This window comes from Lemur catta, chromosome 1 (assembly GCF_020740605.2).
Source record: "Lemur catta isolate mLemCat1 chromosome 1, mLemCat1.pri, whole genome shotgun sequence".
NCBI lineage: Eukaryota > Metazoa > Chordata > Mammalia > Primates > Lemuridae > Lemur > Lemur catta.
Genome location: NC_059128.1, coordinates 84,711,654 through 84,738,977, shown reverse-complemented (window position 1 = coordinate 84,738,977; position 27,324 = coordinate 84,711,654). Strand labels below are relative to the sequence as shown.

The window sequence follows — 27,324 nt, the reverse complement described above, 5'->3', positions numbered from 1 at the left end:
TATGATTTATACTTTTTTGAATTTTTTGAGACTTGATTTTTGGCCCAAGATATGTTTTTTTCTGGAGAATTTTCCATGTGCTGATGAAAAGAATGTGTATTCTGTGGCATTTGGGTGAAATGTTCTGTGAATGTCTGGTAGGCCTACTTGGTCTAATGTGTAGTTTAATTCCAATGTTGCTTTGTTGATTTTCTGTCTGGATGATCTGTCTATTACTGTGGGAGCAGGGGTTGAAGTCCCCTTTTATTATTGTGTTGTAACTTATCTCTCCCTTTAGATACATTAATGTTTGCTTTATATACTGCAGTGCGCCAGTGTTAGGTGCATAGATTTTATAATTTTTACATCCTCTTGCTGAATTGACTCCTTTATCATTGTATAGTGACCTTCTTTGTCACTCTTTACAGTCTTTGGCTTGTGGTCTATTTTATTGGATATAATTGTTCTTGCTCTTTTTTTGGTTAACACTTGAGTGGAATATCTTTTTCCATCCGTTCACTTTCAGGCTGTCTTTGTCTTTATAAGTGAGGTGGGTTTCTTATGGGCAGCATATAGTCGAGTCTTATGTTTTTATCCATTTGGCCACTGGATGTCTTTTAATTGGAGAATTTAGTCCATTTATCTTCAGTGTTATTACTGATAAGTAAGGACTCACTATGGCCATTTTTTTGCTTGTTTTCTGGTTGTTTTGTAATTCCTGTCTTCCTTTCTTTCTCTTGTCCTGTCTTCCTCTGTGGTTAAGTGATTTTTTTCTGGTAGTTATGTTTTAATTCATTGCTTTTTATTTTTAGTGTGTCTAGTATAAGTTTTCACTTTGTGGCCACTATGAGGCTTACAGAAAACATCTTATAACGAGTTATTTTAAAGAGAGAGATTACAACTTATTTCAGTTCACAAAGAAAAAAACTAGAAACAAACAAGAAACAACCAAAAACAAACAAACAAACAAACAAACAAAAAAACTTTCCACTTTAACTCCATTCCCCCCAACATTTTGACTTTTTGTTATCTCAATTTCCATATTTTTTATATTGCGTATCTCTTAGGTTGCTGTTGTTATCATTGTTTTGATAGATTTGTCTTTCAGACTTCACACTGGAGTTATGAGTAGAATGCACTCCGTAGTTACAGTATGAGATTATTCTGGGTTTGTCTGTGTAGTTACTTTTATGAGTGGGTTTTATATCTTTAAATGTTCTCTTTTTGCACATTAGTGTTTTTTTCTTGCAGGTTGAAGAACTTCCTTTAGCATTTCTTATAAGGTAGGTCTGGTGGTGGTGAATCCTTTCAGCTTTTTTTTGTCTGGGAGAGACTTGATTTCTCCTTCATATTTTAAGGATAACTTTGCTGCATACAATATTTTTGGATGGCATTTTTTTATTTTAGCACTGTGAAAATGTCATCCCACTCCTTCCTGGCCTATATGGTTTTTGTTGAGAAGTCTGTTGCCAGATGAATTGGAGCTCCTTTATATGTTATTTGCTTCTTTTCTCTTGCTGCTTTTAGGATCCTCTCTTTGTCCTTGATCTTTTAGGGTTTGATTATTATATGCCTTGTGGTACTCTTATATTGGTCAAATGTGTTTGGTGTTCTCTGACCTTCCTGTATCTGGATACTTATCTCTTTCTCATGTTTTGGAAAATTTTCTGTTATTATTTTTTTGCATAGCTTTATGCCTCTTTTTCTTTCTCAAATACCTCTTGAACACCAACAGTTTTTAGATTTGGTCTTCTAGGTAATTTTCTATATCTTGTAGGTGATCTTTATTCCTTTTAATTGCTTTTTCTCCTCTGTATTTTCAAATAGCTTTTCTTTGAGCTCGCTGATTCTTTCCTCTGCTTGATCCATCTGCTGTAAAGAGCTTCTGCTGAATTTTTCAGTTCAGCAAATGTATTTCTCAGTTCTATGATTTTTGTTTGATTTTTTATTATTTCAATCTCTATGTTAATTTTTTCCTGTAAAATTCGGAATTGATATTCTATGTCATCTTGGAGATCTCAGAGTTCCTTTAAACTGCTATTTTGAATTCTTAGGGAGCTCACATTTTGCTGCCTCGTTAGGGTCACTAGCTGGTTCATTGCTTTATCTGTTTGGGGAGGTCATGGTTCCCTGCCGTTTTTTGGTGGATGTACATCTATGTCTTTGGATTGAAGCATTAGTTAATTGTTCCATTCTTCTCTGTCTGGCTTGTTTTTGTTTTTATTGGATGTGTTTGCTTAGAGATTCCTTGCATTTACCTGTTAAATTTCTTTTTGTTTTTTCTGCTAGATCTCTACCTCTTTTGTGGCACTAGATGGTACCTTAAGCTCAGGTTTGCCTAGGCTCTAGTAAACAATGCTGCCCTTCTGAATGAGGGAGTTCCCAAAGGGGATATCCTGGGAGTATGTGACAGCTAGCAAGGGGTTTGTGCCCAGGGGACCTGTGGAATGTATCTGCTATAGCCTGGAGCTGCTGAACAGCCACTCTGATTTAGAGTCTCCTTTGGCTGAGTAAAAGACCAGAGTTTCTAGGGCTGGTGATACCCTTTGTCTCTGGCTGTCCTCAGGGATATTTCTCCCTTCAGACACTTGTGAGGCTTCCTGTGGGTTGAGTCAGGGACAGGTCTCCTGCCAGGGAATGCAAGATGGTGGGGAAGATGATTGTCCACTTCAATGTCACTTTTTTTCCAGTATAAAAACTATGAGTTGAAGGAAAACTTTTCACATGCTTGGTGCCAGAAAGATTGAGGGGAGGGGCAACATGGATATGGAAGTCCAGTTCTCTTACCATCTGCTTGGAGATTTTTCACTTCTCTGTGGTTCTGGGAACTGTTTCATCCTTGTATTTGAGTTCTGGGAGGTAGCTGGTGATGATCTCCGCACTGTCTGTTTGTTTTTGGTTTTCTTTGGGGGGAGTGAAGCCACCTTGTTTCTATGCTACCATTTTGGAGAAGAATCTGCCTGTATTTACTCAATTCTGACATGTACCTTATTTTTACATTAGTTATGTATCTTATCATTGATAGTGTTTTTGATCTGATGAAATTTGACATTCATTTATTCAATAGGTAATTATTGGGCACCTATTATAGATCAGAGACACTATGTTGAGCCCTGGGCATCAGTTTTAGGCAAAGCAGACACAGTTCTTATCTTTATGGTTTTTGTAGTGGAGAAACAAATACAAGGTTATGTGAGAAAACATTAACAGGGTAGCTTAATTAATTAATTTTTTTAAATTTATTTTTTGTAGAGACAGGGTCTTGCTATGTTGCTCAGACTGGTCTTGAACTCCTGGCCTCAAGCGATCCTCCCATCTTAGCCTCCCAAAGTGCTGGGAATACAGGCATAAACCACCACATCCAGCTATGGGGGAGCTTTATTTAGTTGGAAAGGTCTTTCCAAGTAATATACTCAAACTTGAAATGTGTAGGATAAGCAGGAATCAGTCAGAAAACAAGTGAACTAGGGGTTCCAGGTTAAGAAATAGCATGAGAGACAGTCTTGCGACTTGAGGTAGTGTGGATTATTTTAAGCAGTTAAAGGAAAACCAGTGCGGATGGCCCTTTATTGGGTGGAGAGAAGGACTAAGCAGTGGGGTGGTGGGGAATGTCATGAGATGAGGCTGGTTCTCCAAAATCTTCTCAAGGACAAGTGCCAAATAATGCAGGGCTCTAGGGGGTTATGGGAATGTTTCATCCCAGATAATTAAAAGGTTTTAAGCAAGGGTAAAACATCATCAGATTTTTCCATTTCAAAAAGATTACTCTGGCTATTAAATAGAGAATGGGGGAGGGAAATCTCGACGAATAGCTATTTCCACCGTCAGTGTGAATTATGGCTAGGACTTGGGTGGTGGCTGTGGAGCTAGAGAGAGGGGGACCAAATCTAGCTATATTGCAGGTAGGACTTAGTAATAGATTTGATATAGGGGTGAAGGAGAGGGTAGTACTAAGGATCGGTTTTCTCCCAAGAGCAATTAACTTGCTGAGTAGAGGTACCTGTCTGTTACTGAGATGGGGATGCTACAAGGAAGGATATATTTAAAAGGAGGTGGGAGAAGAGTTCTGTTTTGGACTTGTTGAATTTAAGATGCTTATGAGACATCTAAATAGAGATCTTAGGCAGTTATGTGGATCTGGGGTTTGGAGCTCAATAAAAAGGTCTGGGCTAGAGATAGAAATTTGGGAAAAAATTGGTACTGAAACTGGTGACAGTGGGTGGTATATATTGTAAATACAAAAATAATAGAGTCGGGTGGGTTGGCACATTCCTGTCCAGCTTCTCCAGGGGCTGGGGCAGGAGGATCGCTCGAGCCCAGTTCAAGACTAGCTTGGGCAATATAGTGAGACCTTCCCAGAAAACCTTAAATAATAGTGCTGTCTAATCATAGGAATAATATTGATATAATAAGAATAGCTAACGTTTATTGATAGCCCTCTATATGTTAAACACTATTTGAGTACTTTACCTATATGACTGATTTAATCTTCATAACAATTGTATGTAGTAGGTGTTATTATTACCCTTATATAGGTGAGGCACAGGAAAGCCACAGAGCTAGTAAGAAGCAAAACCCAGAAAATCTGGTCCTAAAGCCTGAATTCTTAACACCACATTAAAAGAGAAAAGAGACTTAGCTTAGAGGTTTGGGCAACTCTAACATTTACAGGTTGGATGGAGAAGGCAGAGCTGGCACAGGAAACTGAAAAAGAGTAATTCAAGAGGTAGGAGGGGCCGGGTGCAGTGGCTCACGCCTGTAATCCTAGCACTCTGGGAGGCCAAGGCGGGAGGATTGCTCGAGTTCAGGAGTTCGAGACCAGCCTGAGCAAGAGCGAGACCCCGTCTCTACTAAAAAATAGAAAGAAATTATCTGGACAACTAAAAATATATAGAAAAAATTAGCCGGGCATGGTGGCACATGCCTGTAGTTCCAGCTACTCAGGAAGCTGAGATGGACGGATTGCTTAAGCCCAGGAGTTTCAGGTTGCTGTGAGCTAGGCTGACGCCACTGCACTCTAGCCTGGGGCAACAGAGCCAGACTCCGTCTCAAAAAAAAAAAAAAAAAAAAAAAAAAAAAAAAAAAAAAAAAAAAAAAAAAAAAAAAAAAAGAAGTAGGAGGAACCATGAGAATGGGGTGTCTTAAAAGCCAGGCAGAGTGTTCCAGGTAGGTTGCCAAGGTTAGTTGTCAAATGCTGCTGAAAGGTGGGCCCTTAAAGGACACAAAGGCACTATATGGGTGATGAGGATAGGGAAAGGGTTTGTGGACAATGTGAGTAAAAGAGAGGATGGAGGAACCAGCTGTTTTGATTTGTTAGAGGGTGGAGCACAAGGCCAGGAGAGGTGAGGGATGAAACTGAAACAAGTAGGCAGGGGCCAGATCATGAAAGACTGGTAATGAATGTGCCCCAAGTTAGCAACAGACCTAGAAATGTCTGTTCCCAAAGCTGGGGAGCAACACAAAGCCTGTTATAAATGGAAGAGAACTACATACTGGTGCCTGTCTATGATTTGCCAGGCACTGTTTTGAGCACCTCTTCTATCTTCTCACATATGTGTTCTTTGATGTTTAATTCCGTGATTCCTTAAAACTTACCATGTGGAGACATTTTACTTAAAATAAGAAAATTACCCGTGACCTCTTTCATCACTAATTCATTTATCAGAGTGATAGATATTCTATGTAGGGGGAAGACATCTATATACAGAGGCCTTTACATATTTAACATGACTCCCTTTTTATACTTTTCTCTGAATTGGAAGCAAGTGTTGAAATTGGTAGGAAAATGTGAGTTATTTTGCTTAATTGGGCAACTTTGCTTACAATCAAGAGTAAGTAATTCGATGGGATTGTGTTTTTCTTACTCTTCCTTATGTGTCCTGAGTATTTTTAAGGCAAAGATCATCCTGGGTTTGAATCCTGCTTCTATCATTTATTAGCTGAGTGACAGGGGCAAGTTATTGAACCTCTCTCAGACTTTTTGTTGAACGAGAGACTTCTTTAACAATTATAAAACATATTGTAAGAATTAACTAAAGGAAAGGAAAGTTAGGACTTTTCTTCATCCTAATCAAACAAAGTCTTCTGATGAAGAGGATCAGTATGATTCCTTTCCTTGTTGGTGATTCTGTTTTACCTTCGATCATTTTACTTATTTAGAATTTTGTAATTTATCCTCAAATACTAGTAGTCAATGATAGATGGAAATAGTAATTTTTCTTGATGTGTATATTAAGATTCTTATAAAGTGACACCTAGTTCTGAAAATAATCTTTACAAGAATATTAAAGAACTGCAGTGTCTAGAACTATAAATTCCAAAGCTCTGCCATCTGACATAAAATTCTAGAGAAATAAGATTATTTAACTTTTGCTACTTAATGGTGACAAAACATATCCAATAATTTGCAAGTTCTTGTTTTCTTCATAAATTTAAAATAATTGCAATGACTGGTGGAAGCTGACATGAATTTGATTTATTTTTAAACCATACACACTTCATGGTACATGCAAGGTAACTTAAATTAAAAATCTTAAATCAACCCTATCATTTTGTTCACTTATAGAAGCTCATGACCTTGGGATCATTCGTTTATAAAAATTTTAGTCTTCAGTACCCTCAGATTGTTTTTTTTTGTTATTCACTAACTTCATTTTTGGCAAAGCCCCATTCTGCCATTCTGCATTCAGAGGCCCTTGGAATACTGCACGGTGAATGCCAGGCTGATTGGCGTGGCTTTGACTTGTTGCTTTAGATGAGACAATTTTTTTTTTTTTTTTTTTTTTTTGAGACAGAGTCTCTCTCTGTTGCCCGGGCTCGAGTGCAGTGGCATCATCATAGCTCACAGCAACCTCAAACTCCTGGGCTCAAGTGATCCTCCTGCTTCAGCCTCCTAAGTAGCTGGGACTGCAGGCATGCACCATCATGCCTGGCTAATTTCTCTATTTTTTGTAGAGATGGAGTCTCACTCTTGCTCAGGCTGGTCTTGAACTCCTGGGCTCAAGCCATCTTCCCACCTCAGCTTCCAGAGTGCTAGGATTACAGGTGTGAGACACTGCACCCTAGATGAAACATTCTTAAGATTCACCTGATGACATGGAACAATTTAATAGCTGTTTCCATTATGATACCAAGAAGAACAATTTTGGGATGGGGGAAGGGAGTTTCTCTATAATGAAATCTACTGTTTTAACAAGGGGGAGTGTGGTGGAACAGAAAGGATGTATGGCTTTTAGAAGTACTGAACTCCATCTCTTCCATGTTGAAGGTCTTAAGCCTTAGTATCTTGTTAAAATGAGTTAGTAGTGGGGTTATTGTGATGATTTGAATGAAATTTGTATCTATAACACCTGGGCCTCTACCAGCACACAGAAGGTGCTCGATAAATGTTAGCTGTCGTCCCTTACAAACCTTTGGTAAATCCTGTCATGCAGAGCTGCCTGAGCAGTGCCGCTTAACAGTGGCCTTTCTGTGAGGCTGCAGCAGGGGCACACACACTTCTGCTCTTCACTTCTCCACCCTACCCGGAATGTATCATGTGTTCAGCACTCCCCACCCCTTATCCTCTCTTCCCCTCAATTTTAGTGTGACCTCAAACCCTGTTCCAAACCCTCTGGCTTTCCTTTTTTCCCACCTATTCCACCCCCACCCTTTGCTGCTCCAGGAGATAGCTGGTGGAGGTGGTGGTAGCAACATTTCTTTGCCTTCTGAGTGAGAAATTTGTAGTAGGGTTGGGTGTGGGACTGGATCTCTGTTCTGGAGGTCAGGGGTAGCTTCCACCCTAAACACATGAATCATGAAGGGACAAAGTTGTGGGTTTGTTTCCTTACTTCTCTGCTCTCTACATGCCTGACTCTTCTTCTTTCTTTCTCAACATTTCCTGCATAAATCAAATGTCTAATGTTTTGTGCATCTTTCTATTTCTGGAAATTACAGAGCTTTTTCAGAAGATCTTGGGAGGGTTTGGCAAGACCAATAATTCTCTTAGTCTATCCTCTTGAAGGCCAAGAACATTCATAAAACAAAAGCTTATTGAGAAATTATGGGCAGGTCCTGTGTTAAGCTCTGAAGAGACAAAGGTGAGAAAGACATACAGCCCTCCTCTCAAGGAGCTCACAGTTTCTGGAGATAGGCTCCCAAGCTCATCATTTAGTGGGATAAGGATTCTAGCAGGACGAGGTAACAGAGATGTTGAGAATAGAGGGCCAAATGATAAGTCAGGAAAGGCTTCTTAGAGGAGGTGGCACTTAAACATAGCTGTCAAGGATAAATAGGAGTCTGCTGGCCCAAAATGGAAGAGATTGTGCTCCAGATGCAAGAACTAGCTAACGCAAAGGTATAAAAATGTGAGGCAGTGTGGTTTAGGGTACAGCAAAAGTAGTGAGTAAAAAGTTGGGGGGAATGAAAAGTTTAAGAATATGTTCCATTGAGGGGTTTCAGTAATATTAGTAATGTTCTGTTTCTGAACCTAAGTGATGAGTATATGAGAGTTCATTATATCATTCTTTCAATCAACAAATATCTGTTGTGTGTGTGTATATATATATTCTCATGTATTATGACATTTCACAATAAGTTTAAAAATACATACAATTACTAAGAGTGATAATTTTCTAGATTTCCTAGTTTCTATAATAATTTTTGTTTCCTTTACTTTGCTTTTACAATAGTAGTTCCCAAATTTTTTCACCAAAAACATGCCATAAGGGCTAGATGGATTACTTAGAATCATATGGAATATTGACGTTAATGTCAGGTTTCAGAGGAAGGCGTATTGATGATGATTCAAGATTTCTCTCCTACTCCAGTTCGTAGCTCAGAGGGACACATAGTTTGTATAATGAGCTTGTTAGAATTGTCACATAAAACATTCATTTTTGCAAACATTCACAATGGGGTATCAAAAATGAACCATGGCAGATTCCAAGTTGCCAAGCTGCTTATGATTCAGTAGGAAAGCTAGGAAAGATGTGCATATGTGCTATACGAAAAGCAAGTAATGTATTAATACGTGGGGGTTTTGGGGGAGAAAAGAGAACCACGAGGGTCAGAGTCTTTGGATTTTGAGGGCTAGTCAGTTACTCTGTTAGTGATGTCAGTCTTGTTCTCAAAGTGTCTGAGGCATCAGAAGCAACTGCTTTTGGTGCCCACACCTCAGGGTTCCTGGGCTGACAAAATGCAAGTTAGCAAAACTTCCAGTGAGTCATCTGCATTAATCAAGGACTTTTTCAGTGTTGTCATTGTGCTAGGATGCTAAAAGAAAGATGACTGGTGTCTCCTTATACATGCAGGGATGGGTGTAACCTCCTAGACGGTGGGAAGGCCATGCTGGGTGAGCCAGCAGCACTGTTGAGTACCCCTCTCTGATGTGTACCAGTGCAAGCATGTTCCTGAAACCCACCTTTCTAGTGCTCTTCCATTAGACTCTGTCAGAATTACCTCATCACTGCCAGGCAAGCCTTGTTAAATTGTACTGTGGAAGGACAGATGGCTTTTATTTTCCTTGCAAGCTATTATGCAACTTAAATCTGTGCTAACATTATTTTCTCAGATTTAATGATTATAAAATTTAGCCCATCTCTGTTTTGTTTTTACTCTCGTATCTAATCAGCTGGTTCATTTGAATTGTCACAAATCTTTGATGTATGTTTACATTTTAATTTTACCTATTTAAAATTTTTTTTCACATTTCTTCCTTTCCTACAGCATTTTTTTTTTTTGCTGTAATCACAGTAACCCAATTCCCAAGCCACTGTTTTTCTTTCTCCTACCAGTTGCTACATCATTGTTTACTCTTTCTTTGTCTACTACTTCATGAATCTCCCTTCTCTAAGCCTCTGATTCATGCCCCATCTCAATCATGATTGGTGGCCTTAAACCATCCTGTGGCCTCATGGAGAATCTTGAGCTAAACCTATAGTTTGCCTTTCATCCAGATTTTCTCATCTCTTTTCCTTCCCTTGCCCTACCTCAGTCTTAAATAAAATCAAAATATATGTGCTGCTCACCACCTGTGAGCAAGGAACTTGACCAACCTTAGAGGGGATTCAAAGATGGTTTTGACAGAGTATATAGTCTGGTAGGGGAGGTAGATAGATCTATAAATAACTAAGATGTCTTAATTATTTGAGGTATCACAGTTGAGATATCTAAGGGACTTTTACAAGATAATGAGGGACTAAAGCCAGAGGAGTATGAGTGAAAAGGGGAAATTGCAAGGGAGCATTGCAAGAACGCCTGACATAAGCTAATCATGACAGAACTGAGTTACGTGACAGGGGTCCTTCCCTTGCCTTGCTGGGAGCTGTGTCCAGTTTGATTCACTTTGGCCAGGGTTATCTTTTCCAAACTGTTTCTGTTTCACCAGGGGGCCCCTCAGCAGACTTAGTGAGCAAGTGTCCACTCCTGTGTCTGATTCCTGCCTGACTCACTACCGTGTCCCATTTCTAGGTTTCTCATGTGATCTAGGGGCTTTATCTTCCTGCCTTCCTTCCCCCAGTCTTCACACTGCATGTGACTGGACAAGTTTAGTCTTATTCCTCAGGGCTTCCATGTCTATTTTCATTGGGGCTTGGAGGATGAGTGGGAGGTAGAGTTGGAAGTGACAAAAGCAGTAGGAAGAGGCATGTCAAGTTGAGAATTCCCTTTGTTTCAACACCTAAAGTATATATCCCCAGATTGACCCAACTGTGGTATAGTTGTTTCTGCATAGTCGCTGATCTCATTGATTAAGAAGAAAAAGAACCACAAAAAGGCAATGTTAATAATAGAATGGTTTCTAAACTATTTCTCCTGGGATGCTTTCCCAAGAGATAAGGCAAAGGAGAAGTTCATTATCAGGGTGGTATTTGGTGTTTAAATGTCTTGCTTCTGGTGAATGTGAGGGCCTTAGCCTCCCTCTGCTTATCTATAAGTGTTGTTGACATCGATCTCTTGGACATCTAGCCTTTGGCAAAGTACATACTCATTGAAAAATACCTGTGGAAATCTGAGCTGGCTTCAAGTCAACTGACACAAAGGCACTTCTTTCTAGATTTAAAGTCACCTCATGTTTAGGTGCATGTTAGTCATGCTTCTGAAAACTCTCTTGGACATATCTTCCTTTTTGTACTTTCATCAGTAAAGGTAGTAGGTCATTTCATAACTGAACCACATACATATTTATATATCTTTTCTGGAAATAGCAAATACTTCCAGAGAAAGTTAAAAAAATACTGGCTTTATAAAGTGAGCTTCAGAGTGGGAACAGTTGGTACACAGGAATATTTATTGAATGAGTAAGATTTTGGTAATATGTACAGATATTACTCAGGTTATATACTGTGTACTGGGGGAAAAATTATAAAACAAATTTCAGTAACATATTTGATGTATGACATTAGGAATCACTTCCTATGGAAAAAATACTCAGTAACAATCCCACCCTGTATTCATGCATTGGTTTATGCCTTTCATGAAGTTTCTATGTGTATAACCCTTTGAGATTGATCCCCATTTTACAGTTCCTGAAGTAAAGGCAAAGGCCAACATGGCAGTCTTGGATTAGAACCTGTAGCCTTGGGGGAGCAGCAAGATGGTGGACTAGAAACAGCCCACCCACACTGCTCTCAAGGAGAGGATTGAAAGTTGCAGGTGGATTCCTACCTGTAGACGGGCCTTCTTGTAGAGAACACTATGAATCATCGAAGAAGTGACAGAAGACATTCAGAATGAAGGAGAAGGTGACAAGGCAATCTTCTCAGCAAAATCAGAAGGTACCCCTTGGGGAAGGACAGGAGGAAAGAGCCCTGGGGCTCCATGCTTCCCCCATGGGCACTGTGGCCTGAGCTCTGAGGGGGCCCCCAACACCACCACAGACCACCAGACTGATCAGGGAGCTAGCTGGAGTTTGTGCAATAACATTATATCAGAGAGTGAGCACAGCAGGGACCTGGTGGCTCCCATTCCTGGTTACTGCAACTAATGCCATTCTGAGCTCTCAAGTCTAGAGCCCCAGGTCTTTACAGGCTCTGCTTTGCCACAGCTGCCTCTGCATCACGCCAGCTGGGCCAGGGAGGGAGCAGGGAAAGCAGATACTCTTGTATACTCCATGACTGGGAGCCGAGCACCCTTCTTCCTCACAGGGGATCTGAGCAGAACAAGCCCTACAGATGCCACCTGAAAAGCCCTATGATGATTGCCGGTACAGGACCTTGCAGGAGGAGAACCCTGGCTATCCAGTGGCCTGGCCCTGTGGCCCCATTCCCAAGACCCCAAGCTGCCTCCCAGCCCCACAGTTCTGCCCCCATGGTTCTCACACTGCTCCTTGGCCCTGCAGCCCTGGCTCTGAGGCTCCCCTACTACTGTTAGGCTCTGAGGCTCTGCCCCTGAGGCTCTAGTGCTATTGCCAAAAGGTGTGGCCCCGCCACCCTGACTCCCTTTGGTTGCCAGTTGGGACCTGTCCCAGTGGTCGCTCCACCAGGGACCTGCTAGCCTCAAGCTGCCATTGCCCTTGGACCTGATTGGAGTGAATGCCTGCAGCCCTGACACCCACAACCACTGCCTAGTTAGCCTCATTCAGCTGCCACTCTCACTGCCGGAGGGGAGACCTAGGCAGAGCAGTCTCCTGCAGTACCAGCTTCCATGGACAGGGACTTGCCAGCCTCTAACCCGAGCTTCCAACAGCCACCTGGGGAACAACCCACCACTCTACAGAAAGATCATACAGCATGGCTTGGACTGTGACAATCACAAGGGAACAGGACAACACAGGAGAGCTATATTGCAGGATCTCAGTGTATCTGCCCCTCTCCCTGCTGTGTGTTCTAGAGGATGTCACAAATGTGCCATCTAGAGACCTCTCCTTCTCATTTGAATTGTAGAGTAGAAGAGTTCCCAGCAATGGAGAACAGGTACACTGCAAGCCTGTCTGCCCTGAGCTGGGAGACGAGGTTTCAGATGAGAAGAAACCAGCAAAAGAACTCTGGTAACACGAAAAAACAAGCTAGTTCGACACCCCCAAGGGATCACAGTGGATCTACAGCTATGCACCCCAACCAAAAGGAAATTGCTGAAATGTCATAAATGGAATTCAGAATATGAATGGCAAATAAGATGAATGGGATTGAAGAGAAACTTGAAAATCAACACAAAGAAGCCAAAAAAATATTCCAAGATATCAATGAAAAAAATGAAAAAGTCTCTAAACAACTAGACAACATAATAAAGGCTATAACAGAACTTAAAGAAATGAATGAGTCATTTAGAGAGTTTCAAAATACAGCAGAAGGCTTCAGCAGCAGACTAGACCAAGCAGAAGAAAGAATCTCAGAACTTGAAGACAAGGCTCTTGAACTAACCCAATCATTCAAAGATGCAGAATAAGAATGAACAATCACTCAGAGAAATATGAGACTATGTGAAGTGAACCAATATACAAATTATAGATATTACTGAAGGAGAAGAAGAAAAAGCAAAAAGCATTGAAAATATATTTGGGAGAATTATTGAGGAAAACTTCCCTGGTATTTCCAGAGATTCAAATATCCAGATACAAGATGGTTATCGAACATCAGGAAGATTCATAGCAAATAAGACATTTCCAAGACACATAGTCATCAACTTGGTCAAAGTCAAAATGAAGGAGAAAATTCTACAAGCAGCAAGATGAAAGCAACAACTAACCTACAAAGGAAAATCCATTAGGCTAGCAGCAGACTTCTCAGCAGAGACCTTAGAAGCCAGAGAGATTGGATCCCCACTTTTAGTCTTCTTAAACAGAACAACTGCCAGCCAAGAATTCTGAATCCTGCAAAACTAAGTTTCATAAATGATGGAGAAATAAAGACTTTTCCAGACAAGCAACCACTGAAGGAATTTGTCACACCCAGATCTGTCCTACAGGAAATACTCAGAACTGCTTATGCAAAGATATCAGCACAATGGATACCCACCAATGTAAAAAACACCCAAAAGTTAAAGCTCACTTTAATTTTCTTTGTCTTATAAAACACAAGCACAAGAGGGAAATCAAAACAAGGTATTATCTAATGTGATGAACAGAACAGTATTGTACTTATCAATAATAACACTGAATGTGAACAGTATTAACGCCCCACTTAAAAGACATAGACTGGCTGAAAGGATGAAAAACACACCCCAAGTATGTGCTATCTCCAAGAAACACATATAACTCATAAGGACTCGCACAGACTCAACGTAAAGGGATGGAAAAATATTCCACACAAATGGAAACCAAACATGAGCAGGTGTAGCCATTCTCATATCAGATAAAATAGACTTTAAATCAACAATGGTAAAAAAGACAAAGGCGGTCATTATATAATTGTAAAGGGAAAAATTCAACAAGAAAACATAACAATCATAAACATATATGCACCTAACACAGGAGCTCCCAGATTCATAAAACAAATTCTGCTAGATTTAAGCAAAGACATCATGGTAGCATTGTAATTACTGGGAACTTCAACACCCTACAGACAGAGCTGAACAGATTGTTAAAGCAGAAAATCAGTAAAGAAACAATGAAAAAGGGGACTCTAGAACAAATGGACCTACCAGACATTTACAGAACATTCTACCCAAAAAACTACTAAATATACATTCTTCTCATCAGCACTTGGTACATTCTCCAAGATTGATCATATTTTAGGCCACCAAACAAGTCTCAGCAAATTTACAAAAACCAAAATCATACCATGTATCTCATCAGACCACAGTGGAATAAAAGTAGAAATCAATTCCAAGAGAAACACTCAAATCTACACAAAGTCTTAGAAGTTAAACAACCTGCTACTGAATGACCCTTGGGTGAGTAATGAAATTAAGATGTAAATCAAGTAATTCCTCAAACTGAATGACAAAGGGAACACAAACTATCAACATCTATGGGATACAGCAAAAGCAGTCCTAAGGGGAAAGTTCATAGTCTTAAATGCCTACATCAAAAAGATAGAAAGTTCACAAATTAACAACCTAATGGCACATCTCAAGGAACTAGAAAAAGAAGAATAAACCAAACCCAAAGCCAGCAGAAGAAAAGAAATAACAAAGCTCCAAACACAACTAAACAAAATGGAAGCCAAAAAAATAATACAAAGGATCAATGAAACAGAAAGTTGTTTCTTTGAAAAGATACATAAAATTGATAGACCTCTAGCCAGATTAACCAGAAATAAAAGAGAGAAGACTCAAATAAGCTCAATCAGAAATGAAAAAGGAGACATTACAACTGATACCCCAGAAATACCAAATGTTATCTGTGAAGACTATGAAAACTTCTATGCACACAAACTAGAAAATGTAGAGGAAATGGATAAATTTCTGGAAACACAACCTGCCAAGCCTGAATCAGGAAGAAATAGAAATCCTGGTAGACCAATTATGAGGAGCAAGATTGAAGCAAATCTCCCAACAAATAAAAGCCCTGGACCAGATGAATTCACAGTCAAATTCTACCAGACCTACAAAAAACAGGTGCCTATCCTACTGAAATTATTCCATAACATCAAGATGGAGGGTATCTTCCTCAATCCATTCTAAGAAGCCAGTATCACCTTGATACCAAAGCCAGGAAAGGATGCAACAAAAAAAGAAAACTACGGACTAATATCCCTTATGAATATAGATGCAGAAATCCTCAACAAAATACTAGCAAACTGAATTCAACAGCACATCAAAAAAGTAATTCACCATGATTAAGTGGGTTTCATCCCAGGGATGCAAGAGTGGTCTAACTTATGAAAATCAATAAATGTGATTCACCACATAAACAGAAGCAAAAACAAAGACCATATGATCATCTCAGTAGATGCACAAAAAACTCAATAAAATCCAGTACCCTTTCATGATAAAAACCCTCAAGAAACTAGGCATAAAAGGAACATACCTCCAAATTATACAAACCATATTATGACATACTCACAGCCAACATCATACTGAATAGGGAAAAGTTGAAAGCATTGCCCCTAAGAACTGCAACAAGATAAGGATGCCCGCTGTCACCACTTCTATTTAACATAGTACTGGAAGTCCTAGCCAGACCAATCTGGCAAGAGAAGGAAGTAAAGGGTATCCAAATTGGGAAAGAGGAGATCAAACTATTCCTGTTTTCTGACAATATGATCTTATATCTAGAAAACCCTAAAGACTCCACCAAAAGACTCCTAGAATCAATAAATAAATTCAGGAAAGTCTCAAGTTGTAAAATCAATGTACACAAATCAGTAGCATTTCTATACACTAATAAAAGTCAAGCTCAGAGTCAAGTCAAGATCTCCATACCATTTACAATAGCTACCAAAGGAAATAAAATACCTAGGAATATCCTTAATCAAGGAGTTAAAAGAGAACTACAAGGAGAACTACAAAACACTGACGAAAGAAATCATAGATAACACAAACAAATGAAAAAAATGTCTCATGCTCATGGATGGGTAGAATCAACATCATTAAAATGTCCATACTGCCCAAAGTGATTTACAGATTCAGTGCAATCTCCAGGAAAATACCAACATCGTATTTCAGATGTTGGTATTTTTCTAGAAAAAATAATTCTATGCTCCATTTAGAACCAGAAAGAGCCCAGATAGCCAAAGCAACATAAGTAAAAGGAATAAATCTGGAGGCATCACATTATCTGATTTCAGATTATACTACAGGGCTATAGTAACCAAAACAATGTGGTACTGGTATAAAAGTGGAGACATAGATCAACAGAACAGAATAAAGAACCCAAAAATAAAACCATCTACCTACAACAAACTGATTTTCAACAAAGCAGACAACATGAGCTGGGAAAAGGAATCCCTATTCAATAAAAATGGTGTTGGGAAAACTGGTTAGCCATATGCAAAAGAATGAAACAGGACCCCTATCTCTCGTTATATTCAAAAATTAATTCAAGATGGATAAAAACTTAAATGTAAGACATGAACCATAAAAATTGTAGAAGAAAATATAAGAAAAACTCTGATAGACATCAGCCTAGGCAAAGAATTTATGACCAAGACCCGAAAGGCAAATACTACAACAACAGAAATAAATAAATGAGACTTAATTAAATTAAAAAGCTTCTGCTGCCAGGCATGATGGCTCATTCCTATAATGCTAGCACTTTGGAAGGCCAAGGATTGTTTGAGCTCAGGAGTTCGAGACCAGCCTGAGCAAGAGTGAGACCCCGTCTTCACTAAAAATAGAAATTAGGCTGGGCGCAATGGCTCATGCCTGTAATCCTAGCACTCTGGGAGGCCGAGGCGGGTGGATCGCTTGAGGTCAGGAGTTTGGGACCAGCCTGAGCCAGAGTGAGACCCCGTCTCTACTAAAAATAGAAAGAAATTATCTGGCCAACTAATAATATATATAGAAAAAATTAGCTGGGCATGGTGTCGCATGCCTGTAGTCCCAGTTACTCAGGAGGCTGAGGCAGTAGGATTGCTTAAGCCCAGGAGTTTGAGGTTGCTGTGAGCTAGGCTGACGCCACGGCACTCACTCTAGCCGGGGCAACAGAGCGAGACTCTGTCTCAAAAAAAAAAAAAAAAAGAAATTAACTGGACAACTAAAAATGTATAGAAAAAATTAGCCTGGCATAGTGGTCCATGCCTGTAGTCCCAGCTAATCTGGAGGATGAGGCAGAAGGATTTCTTGAGCCCAGGAGTTTGAGGTTGCTGTGAGGTAGGCTGACACCTCAGCACTGTAGCCCAGGCAACAGAGACTCCGTCTCAAAAAAAAAAAAAAACCTTCTGCATAGTGAAGGAAATAATCAAAGTAAATAGGCAACCTACAGAATGGGAGAAAATATTTACAAACTATACATCCAATAAAGGGCTAATATCCAGAATCTATAAAGAACTCAAGCAAATCAGTAAGAATAAAACGAACAACCTTTTAAAAAGTGGGCAAAAGACATGAACAGAAGTTTTTCCAAAGAAGATAGACAAGTGGCCAACAAACATCTGAAAAAATCCTCAATATCACTAATCATCAGGAAAATGCAAACTAAAACCATAATGAGATACCACCTTACCCTTGTCAGAATGGCCATTATTAATAAGTCAAAAGATAATAGATGCTGGTATGGATGCAGAGGAAGGAACATTTATACACTGTTGTTGGGACTGCAAATTAGTATGACCTCTACGGTAAACAATATGGAGATTTCTCAAAGAAATAAACATAGACTTACCATTTGATCTCGCAGTCCTTCTGCTGGGTATCTACCCAAAGGAAAAGAAGCCATTTTATCAAAAAGATACCTGCACTTGAATGTTTATTACGCCACAGTTTTCAATTGCAAAGATGTGGACTCAACCTAAGTACACAACAATTCTCGAGTGAATCAAGAAGATGTGGTATATATATACCATGGAGTACTATTCAGCTATAAAAAGAAATGAAATAATGTCTTTTGCAGCAACTTGGATGGAACTGGAGACTGTTATCCTAAGTGAAGTATCTCAGGAATGGAAAAACAAACACCACATGTACTGTCTAATAATTGGGAACTAAACAATGGGCACACATGGGCACAAAGAGATGTAAAGGACACTGGAAACCAAGAAGAGGAGAGTATGGGAGAGAGTGAGGGATAAAAACTTACCTATCGGGTCCAATGAGCACTCTTCTGGTGAAAGCCTTGACTTAAGCATTACACAATATATCCATTTAACAAAAACACTTGTACCACCTTAATGTTTTAAAATTAAAAAAACAAACCCATAGCCTAGTTCAATATTCTTTCCTCTGCAAACTGTTCAGATAAAAAGATTGTATATGTCTGTAATAATAAAAGAAAACTATAACAGGTGAATTTTCAATCATACTGCTTATATTCAATTTAAGGGGAAACCTTTTATTCAGAGATTCTTTCAATAAATTCTTACTAAGTGCCCCCTGTATGTCAAGTACTGGATTTAGTGTTGAACAACAAACACATACATGGAGCTTATGTTCTAATGAGGGAAGAGAGACAATAAATAAGTAAACAAACAATAGCATAACAGTAAGTAATTTCAGATAGTAATAAGAGGTCTAAAGAAAATAGAGAATGGTAGTGGTAGTTGAGGGTGATTTCAGCTAGAAGGATCTGGGAAAGCCTCTCTGAAGAGGTTTTCATTTGTGCTAAATTCTAAATAATGAGAAAGAAGCAGGCATACGAAAATCTGGGAGACGCACATTATATTACAGAGGGATTAGCAAAGGCTCTAGAAACATGAACAAGACTGTGTTTCTGAATAAAAAGGTAGATAAGGGCCATGCGCAGTGGCTCACGTCTGTATTCCTAGCACTCTGAGAGGCCAAGGCGGGAGGCTTGCTTGAGTTCAGGAATTTGAAACCAGCCTGAGCAAGAACAAGACTCTGTCTCTACTAAAAAATAGAAAAATTAGCTGTGTGTGGTGGTGTGTGCCTGTAGTCCCAACTACTTGGGAGTCTGAGACAGGAGGATCACTTGAGCCTAGGAGTTTGAGGTTGCAGTGAGCTGTGATGATGCCACTGCACTCTACCAGCAAGATCTCAAAAAAACAGCATGTTCTCAAAAAAAAAAAAAAAAAGAAAAGAAAAAAAAGGTAGATAGGGGTAGGAAAGGACAAGTCATGAGGTCCCTTGTAGACCATAGTAAGAGGTTTGTAATTTACTATAATTGCTATTTTCCCACTATTTTATTATATAAAATGATGGTGATACTATGTTGTAGATTGGTACTTAAATATCTTACCTCTGGTGAGCATGAGGTCATTTGCTTCCCTTTACTTGTTTGTAAGTACTGTTAAAACTTACCGGTTTTATAGTCTTATTTGACAAAACTGAAAGTCAATAACCCCATGTCAGTCCTCAAACTTTTTTTTTTGAAATCCGGTAGTCTGGGCCGGGCGTGGTGTCTCACGCCTGTAATCCTAGCACTCTGGGAGGCCGAGGCGGGTGGATCGCTCGAGGTCAGGAGTTCCAGACCAGCCTGAGTGAGACCCCGTCTCTACTAAAAATAGAAAGAAATTATCTGGCCAACTAAAAATATATATAGCAAAAAAAAAATTAGCTGGGCATGGTGGCACATGCCTGTAGTCCCAGCTACTCGGGAGGCTGAGGCAGTAGGATCCCTTAAGCCCAGGAGTGTGAGGTTGCTGTGAGCTAGGCTGACGCCACGGCACTCACTCTAGCCTGGGCAACAAAGTGAGACTCTGTCTCAAAAAAAAAATAAAAATAAAAATAAAAAAAAAGAAATCCGGTAGTTTGGAAACTTTCATGCTATACTGTAGCAGCTTCCCAATAGGAATACTTGAAAATCTTTGTCAGTAAAGAGGTTAACATACTATTCAGGCAGTTGCATGCTGACATGTTTTTCTTATAGGAGACATTTAATTTAAATTCTCTTGAATATCAGATCTTCTTCTACTTTTCTTCACCCACTTTCTTTTTGTTCTCTTTCTGTCATCTATAAGTCCATCACTAGATCATATAAATTTCTCTTTTATTTGGGAATGGCCTTGTTACAAGTTTCCAGAACTTCTTTGTGCCCAGTGCTTAGAATATCCGTTATATTATCACAGTTCAGCAGAAGTAGCCCCATATTTAAAATACTCAAATCCAAATGTTACTTAAACTTGTCGCTCCAAGTAAATTAGTACCCTAGTCATTATTAAAAATGAAATCTAGAGGTGAATGTACATGAAATGAGGATACAAATACAGGCGATAGGCCTGGTTCAATCTGGCCCATACCAGCTGTGATTATGTCTTCCCTTTGCCAACTGAATCTAGGATATCCTGTTCTCATATGTGACTTGTTCATGAAAATGGGCATTAACGTTTACTGTACATGTTTTGAAGGGAGATTTCTTCCCGGAGAGTCCAAGCAATCATAAAACACTTCTTCGATGTGCTATTTGAAGGATTCATGCAAGTTAACATATTTTGTTCGTTTTCTTCAAAATTGACCGCTTAATCATCTGGCTTAAGTCCAGAGAATATCTAGTTGAGGCTAAAGATATGCTGCTTTAGGAATCCCTGAGGATTACCATGCTTCTTTCATGATATTGAGGCCATAGGAGCCAAGCTTATTGCTGGCCAGATGTACCATTTTTACCATTTGCTACTCATCTTTATAGAATAATGGAAGCCAAATTCTAAACAGCAGTGTTTTTTCCATTTTTGATTATCAGCGGAACCCCTTCTTCGAAGAAAATTCCAGACACCTACTACGTAAAACAGCTCTGGCTCTAAGCCACAAGCTTACTCCTCTCCCTATCATAATGGTTCCTGAGGGATATCTGAGAAAGCAACAAAGCTTTGCAGAGCACAGGATAAAAACTACAATAAAAAATTTAAATAAATTATAAATCCTGACATGAAAAGATGGCTGTGCTGCTGAAACTGACAGAGCCACTATACTGGAGCTTCAAAGATAGAATTTATATGTATACTTTTACCTAAAATTATATTTTCAGGTGGCATTTATTATGTAAAGCAAAGTCAAGCTTTAATTGTAGCTATTTTTTCAGAACACACTTTTTATATAATTTGGGAATGATGGTGCTACTGGGGCTAAAATACTTTTCATGTACTATTTTAAAAAGTAAATTTCAGATTGGTCTAGATTTTTCTTCATAAATTATTTAATTATAAATAAGGTTATAATATGTTTTATATATCATTGTAAAATAATTAATTTGCTAGTTTGAATTTTTTTCTTTTTGTCTTGCAGTTTGCCAGGGTTTGGATACCTGATCCTGAGGAAGTTTGGAAGTCAGCAGAACTGCTTAAAGATTATAAACCAGGAGATAAAGTCCTCCTGCTTCACCTTGAGGAAGGAAAAGTAAGAATTTCACTTTCATTTATTGTCATTGGCCTAAGGTGAAGGGAGTTCAAAAGTGTAAGTTTACTTTGACTTACTGAAGCCTAATTAGAAGTTAAATTTTGAACTAATCTAAAATTTTTACTTACTAAATTGATAAAAATGGCAAACTCAATTTCTGTCCTAATAGAATTATCAGTGACATAGATTAGTGAAATTAGCAGATACTTTAAAAATCTTTTATTTTGGCCTATGAATTTATTATGGTTTAGAATCAGGTTTAGATTCACATCTAATGATAAAACTCTTGGACTTATCTGGTGTACTAAGGGGAGTTATACTGTTTTTAAAAAGAGGAATGATGCAGGTTTTAAAGATTCATTGGTAGCAGCACGGAGGATGGATTTCAGGAGAGCAAAACTGAGGGGAGGAGACTGGTTGGGAAATAGGCAGGGAAGAATTAGGCCAAATTAGGAGGGCTTTGAATGCCAAACTAAGGAATTAACTTATTCAACATTTATTGGTCATCTGCTCTGTGTTAGGCACAACATTAGGCACTTAGGACTGTATTTTCTCATGTTGAGAAAATAATCACTGTTTTCCAAATAAGGAAGCCAAGGCTCAGAGACATTAAGTAGTTTTGCCCAAGGTCATGCAGCCAGGAAGTGACCTTTGGAATTTGAAGTGGGATTTGAATGTAGAGTTTCTGACTCTCAGGTAAGTGCTTGTTCTATTTGACCAGTTAGATTTTTGCAGATGGTCTAAAAAGTGAATGGTTTCAAGATATACATCTGACAGATAGCCATGCTTAGTTTTCAGAAACTATTTTGCAATAGTTTTAGACTTACAACAGAGTTGCAAAGGTAATAGAGTTCCCATATACCATTTACCCAGCTTCTCCTAATTTTAACCTATTATGCAACCAATATAGAATAATCAAAATAGGACATTACCATTAGTATAAGACAATTAATGAACTACAGACGATTAGGATTTCACCAGTTTTTCTACTAATGCCTCTTTTTGTTTCAATCTTGGGTCACAGGTTACATTTTAATTGTCTTATCTCCTTAGTCTCCTCCAATTTGTGGCAGTTTCTCAATCTTTCTTTGTCTTTCATAACCATGGCAATTTTGAAAAGTACTGTTCAAGTATTTTGTAGAAAGTCCCAGCAGCTGTTTCCTCATGGTTAGGTTAAAGTTATCACTTTTTGGGAAGAGTGCCATAGAAATGATGTGATCATCTCAGTACATCATATCAAAGGGTCTGTGATGTCATTATGTGTCATTACTGGTCATATTAACCATGATCACTGGTTAAAGTGATGTCTGCCATGTTATACATTGTAAAGTTACTGTTTTTCCCTTTGTAATTAATGAATGTCACTGTTTGGAGGGGAGATATTTTGAGGCATGTATGTATCCTGTTTCTCCTTAAACTTTGCCCGCTAATCTTAGTGTTCATTGCTGGGTCTTGATCACTGTGGTATTCTAATGATGATTCTCCATTTCCTTACTTCCTTCTACAGTCATTCATCCATTCATTTATTTATTTTAAATTTTAATAGATTCAAGGGATACAAGTTGAATTCTGTTACATGTGTATATTGTAGAGTGGTGGAGTCTGGGCTTTGGTGTACCCACTACCCAAACAGTATACATTTTACCCCATAGGTAATTTTTTTTATCCCTCATTCCCCCCTTCTACATTTATTAATTGGAATTCTTATATGGAAGTATGTTACTTCCTCCACCATTTATTTATTGGTTCAGTAATTTATTTTATTATGGGCTCATGGGTATTTCTTTTATTCTTAACTACTATCATTATTTATTTTATTACTCAAATTATTCCAGCTTTGGTCATTGAGAGCTCTCTTAGATTAGTTCCTTTGCCTTTTTGACAGGCCCCCATCCTTTTCTTTTATTCTTTTCCTTTTTTAATACAGCACTTCCTTACTTTCTGATATCATAAGATACTTATCTTATGTTTTCCCTATCCCCACTCTGGTACATTTTATTGGAGGATGGTATTTGGCAACCCAAATCTGAGCACTAGGTGTGCTCATTGCTATTGGAACGGAGCTGCTTCTAGGCTCTCTTAGCATACAGAGCTAGAAAAAAATATATGTATATGTGGTTCCTGATATGTATGCATACTATGCTAATGTGTATATACCCATCTATACTTATTTCTATGTCTATGTGTATCTATATATTTTTAAAACCATGATTTAATAGTGATTCCTTTTTCTCCAGTCCAATGCCACAGGGTTTATTCTATTGTTCTCCCTTTGCTTATTTATACTATGACTTCTTTCTTTGGCCTTTGTTATCTGCAATATATTACTTATGTGTCATACATGTAAAGTTATTTTAGAATTGCTAGTCTATACCCCATGAGAAACAAATTCACTGACCAAAGTACAATGTTGATATTTAATTTTATTAATCCTTAATTCTTAAAAAATCCAGAAATAGAATGATATATTTTATAAAAGTCTAGGAGTAGAAGATAAACAAGAAGAATAAATATTATAAAATTCACCAAGTATCCAATAATCATTCTCCTTTTAGGAGCTATAGTCACTTAGGGTTCTAGAATAAAATAGGGAAAACATGGCTTTTGTAATATTAGAAGAGTACATTTATTTGATGATTTCCAGTGATTTCAGAGGAGCAAGTTATATCCATTTTAAGCCTAATTCCAAGAAGGAAATTTCTTGGAATGTTTCTAGAACATGTTCTAGATGATCTTCCCACATTTTATAATAGTGTCTCCTCTAATATCTCAATTCCAACTCCTTCCCACATTCACCACCTAACAACCCCATCTACTAATGAAGACTAGGAAGAGAATTCTGGGTTGGCTTTCTGCCATTCTAGAGTCTTCTGGTTAACACCCCATGATGAACTACATTACTAATTAAGCCATGAAGATTTTGGACATTTCTAAAGATTCCATGTCCCCTGGGGCTCACTGTTGTTCAGACCTAACACTATGTTTTCATGTTATTAGGGGATAAACATTGTATTAGTAGATGAGTAGAAAAGGAGAATTTAGTGCGGAAAATATAAAGCACTCAGCTGGGGGCAGCAAGGGAACAGGCAGTTGTGTATTGACAGGGCCAATGCAAGGACTGGTCAGCCACGGGGAAGGACATTATATCCAAAGAAACAGTCAGAGAGAAATGCTGTGGGGCAGATTGTAAATTTTTCTCTCCTTTAGCATAATTCATTCAAATCTACTTGAATATTTGACCCCTGTATGTATCTTTAATATTAACAAAACTGTCTTTTTACAAACCATTTTGTCTTTCTTTACAATTAAATTGCATTTTTTTCCTTTTCACTTGTCTTATGTTATTTGCCCTCAATACATAGTTGAGTGACAATTTCCATGTTTGACTTTGCCATAAAGCCATACTCTTCGTGACTTTAAAGTGAATAGTACTTCTTAACTTTTGGGACTAGGCGCCTTGTTAAAACCTAATGAAAACTATGAACTGTCTTTCCCCCAAAAGTATACATATATACATGTATATACATATATGCACATTTATATACACATGTGTATACACAAAGTGTTACACATAATTTCAGGGGATTCTTTGGTCTCTCATGGTTCAGGAGTTTCTAACTAGTTACCACATGCGAGGCATTGCATCATTTAATTTTTACCACAAACCTGAGAACCCATTTTACGAATGAGGGATTTGGGTTAAATAACATATACAAAACCACATAAAAATAAGTACCAGTGTTAGCATTTGAACCCAAGTTGATTGGACCCTAGAGCCAAGTTCTTGACCACTCTTTTATATTGTCTGTTACTTATCATAGGTAAAAAGAGGTGGAGGGGGAAGCTCATTTAAAGATTAAAAACCTGTAATCAAATAACTGGACAAAAAAAGTCTAGGCTGTGACTTCTCAAACTATATTAGCAAAATTTGTTAATATGTCTAATGAAAAAGAAGGCTCTCCATATTGTTTACATTTTCATCAGTTTCTGTGATATTGGAATGTGCTAGCAAAAGAACACATGTAATAGCTGAGAAGCAAATCGGGAATAGGAAATAAGCAAAGTGTGTGGGCCTGTTTCATGTTCCTTGCCATGATTCATCTAGATGCTGTATTTTATGCATTTTCAGGATTTGGAATACCGTCTAGATCCAAAGACCAAGGAGCTGCCTCACTTACGAAACCCTGACATACTTGTTGGTGAAAATGACCTCACAGCCCTTAGCTATCTTCATGAGCCTGCTGTGCTCCATAATCTCAGAGTCCGCTTTATTGATTCCAAACTTATTTATACATATTGTGGTAAGTATACTTTGCTTTCCGAGTGGACTGTGAACTCTTTCCTCTAATGAACATACATAGCCATGTAAATATTGTGCGTGGGAAAAGTAGGCTGTGGTTGAATTTTCTCTTAGAGACAAAATTACTTCAGAGTTATCAAAAAGATTTACCACTATTGACTAGCCAAGCTGCCATTTTATGCTGAATACACTCACTTGTGAACTTACATAATTTTGCTCAAAATAAAAAGAACTGGGCCTATTTTTGGATTTTTTTTCTCCCACAGAAGTCATATGTCAGATTTAGTACTAAATTCACCAATTATTTTCATACCTTATAAAAACCACTAGATGAAGAGTAGATGTCCAAGGACTTTCCTTAGGAGCAGGTTCAGAAAGTTTAGTGTTGTCTTTTTCTCAATTACTTTAGCAACACGGGACTGACTTGACTTGTGGTAGTTCGTCTTGCTTGTTCCTGCTTGCTTGGGCCCCTGCTCATTGCAGTATTAGCTGCCAGCCGCCCAGCTCATGATGCTTTTTATTGCTTTTAGAAATGAAGCATGTGCATGTGTATATAAGTTTGTGTTCCTTTCTCCTTCTCAGTTTGTTCTTATTCTTATTTTCTCCTTCCTCTCTGGCTCTTTTTTTTTTTTTCACTGACTTTTTATTTTTCTTTCACTAATCAGTTTTTCCTCCAAAGCTTAGGTCTGGATGTCCACTCATTTTCATTTAAGTTCATTTGCTTGGCGCACCCTACTCAGTGTTTGTCATTTCTTCATTACTCTTCTGTTTTGGACAAGAGCAGCCATATTTTCTTCTTAAAAAAATTTACATCCTTTACATACTTCATATTAACTCTTCTTCTTCTCTATTAACAGAATATTTCATTTTCTCAATTTTCATTTTTCTTTAATTTCTTTTTCTTTTTTTTTTTTTTTTCCAATTTATTTTTTTCTTGCATGTATGTTACCTTCTCAGTAAAATCTTGCCTGGCTGTCTGATCGAAATTATAAACACCTCCTTCTCCTTCTTACTATCTTCCTTCCCTATTCTCCTTTTTCCTTATACTATTTAACCTATGATTATACTTATATATATTTTTTTCTTACTTATCTTGTTAGTTGTGTGAATGTAAGCTCCATTTGTCTTTTTTGGTTTACTGTTGTAAACCCAGCACTTATAAAAGACTTGAAACATAGTTGGAGCTGAATAAATATTTGTTGAGTGAATGACCTAATTAAATTAATATATACCTACCTAAA

At 38.2% G+C, this 27,324-nt stretch overlaps 1 protein-coding gene across 5 annotated transcripts in view; it reads left to right on the top strand.

The window, feature by feature from the left end:
• MYO5A (myosin VA) overlaps nucleotides 1–27,324 on the top strand; it is a 195,362-nt gene that overhangs the window by 48,426 nt on the left and 119,612 nt on the right. For 4 of the 5 annotated variants that reach the window (XM_045529454.1, XM_045529444.1, XM_045529437.1 and 1 more), the window contains exons 1-3: nucleotides 11,627–11,732; nucleotides 21,673–21,783; nucleotides 25,913–26,084. In XM_045529454.1, coding sequence (XP_045385410.1) covers nucleotides 11,688–11,732; nucleotides 21,673–21,783; nucleotides 25,913–26,084 — 328 coding nt within the window. In that variant the 5' untranslated portion in view covers nucleotides 11,627–11,687. Of the gene's footprint in view, nucleotides 1–11,626; nucleotides 11,733–21,672; nucleotides 21,784–25,912; nucleotides 26,085–27,324 lie in introns of those variants that run through there. The other variant, XM_045529431.1, reaches the window with a different exon arrangement.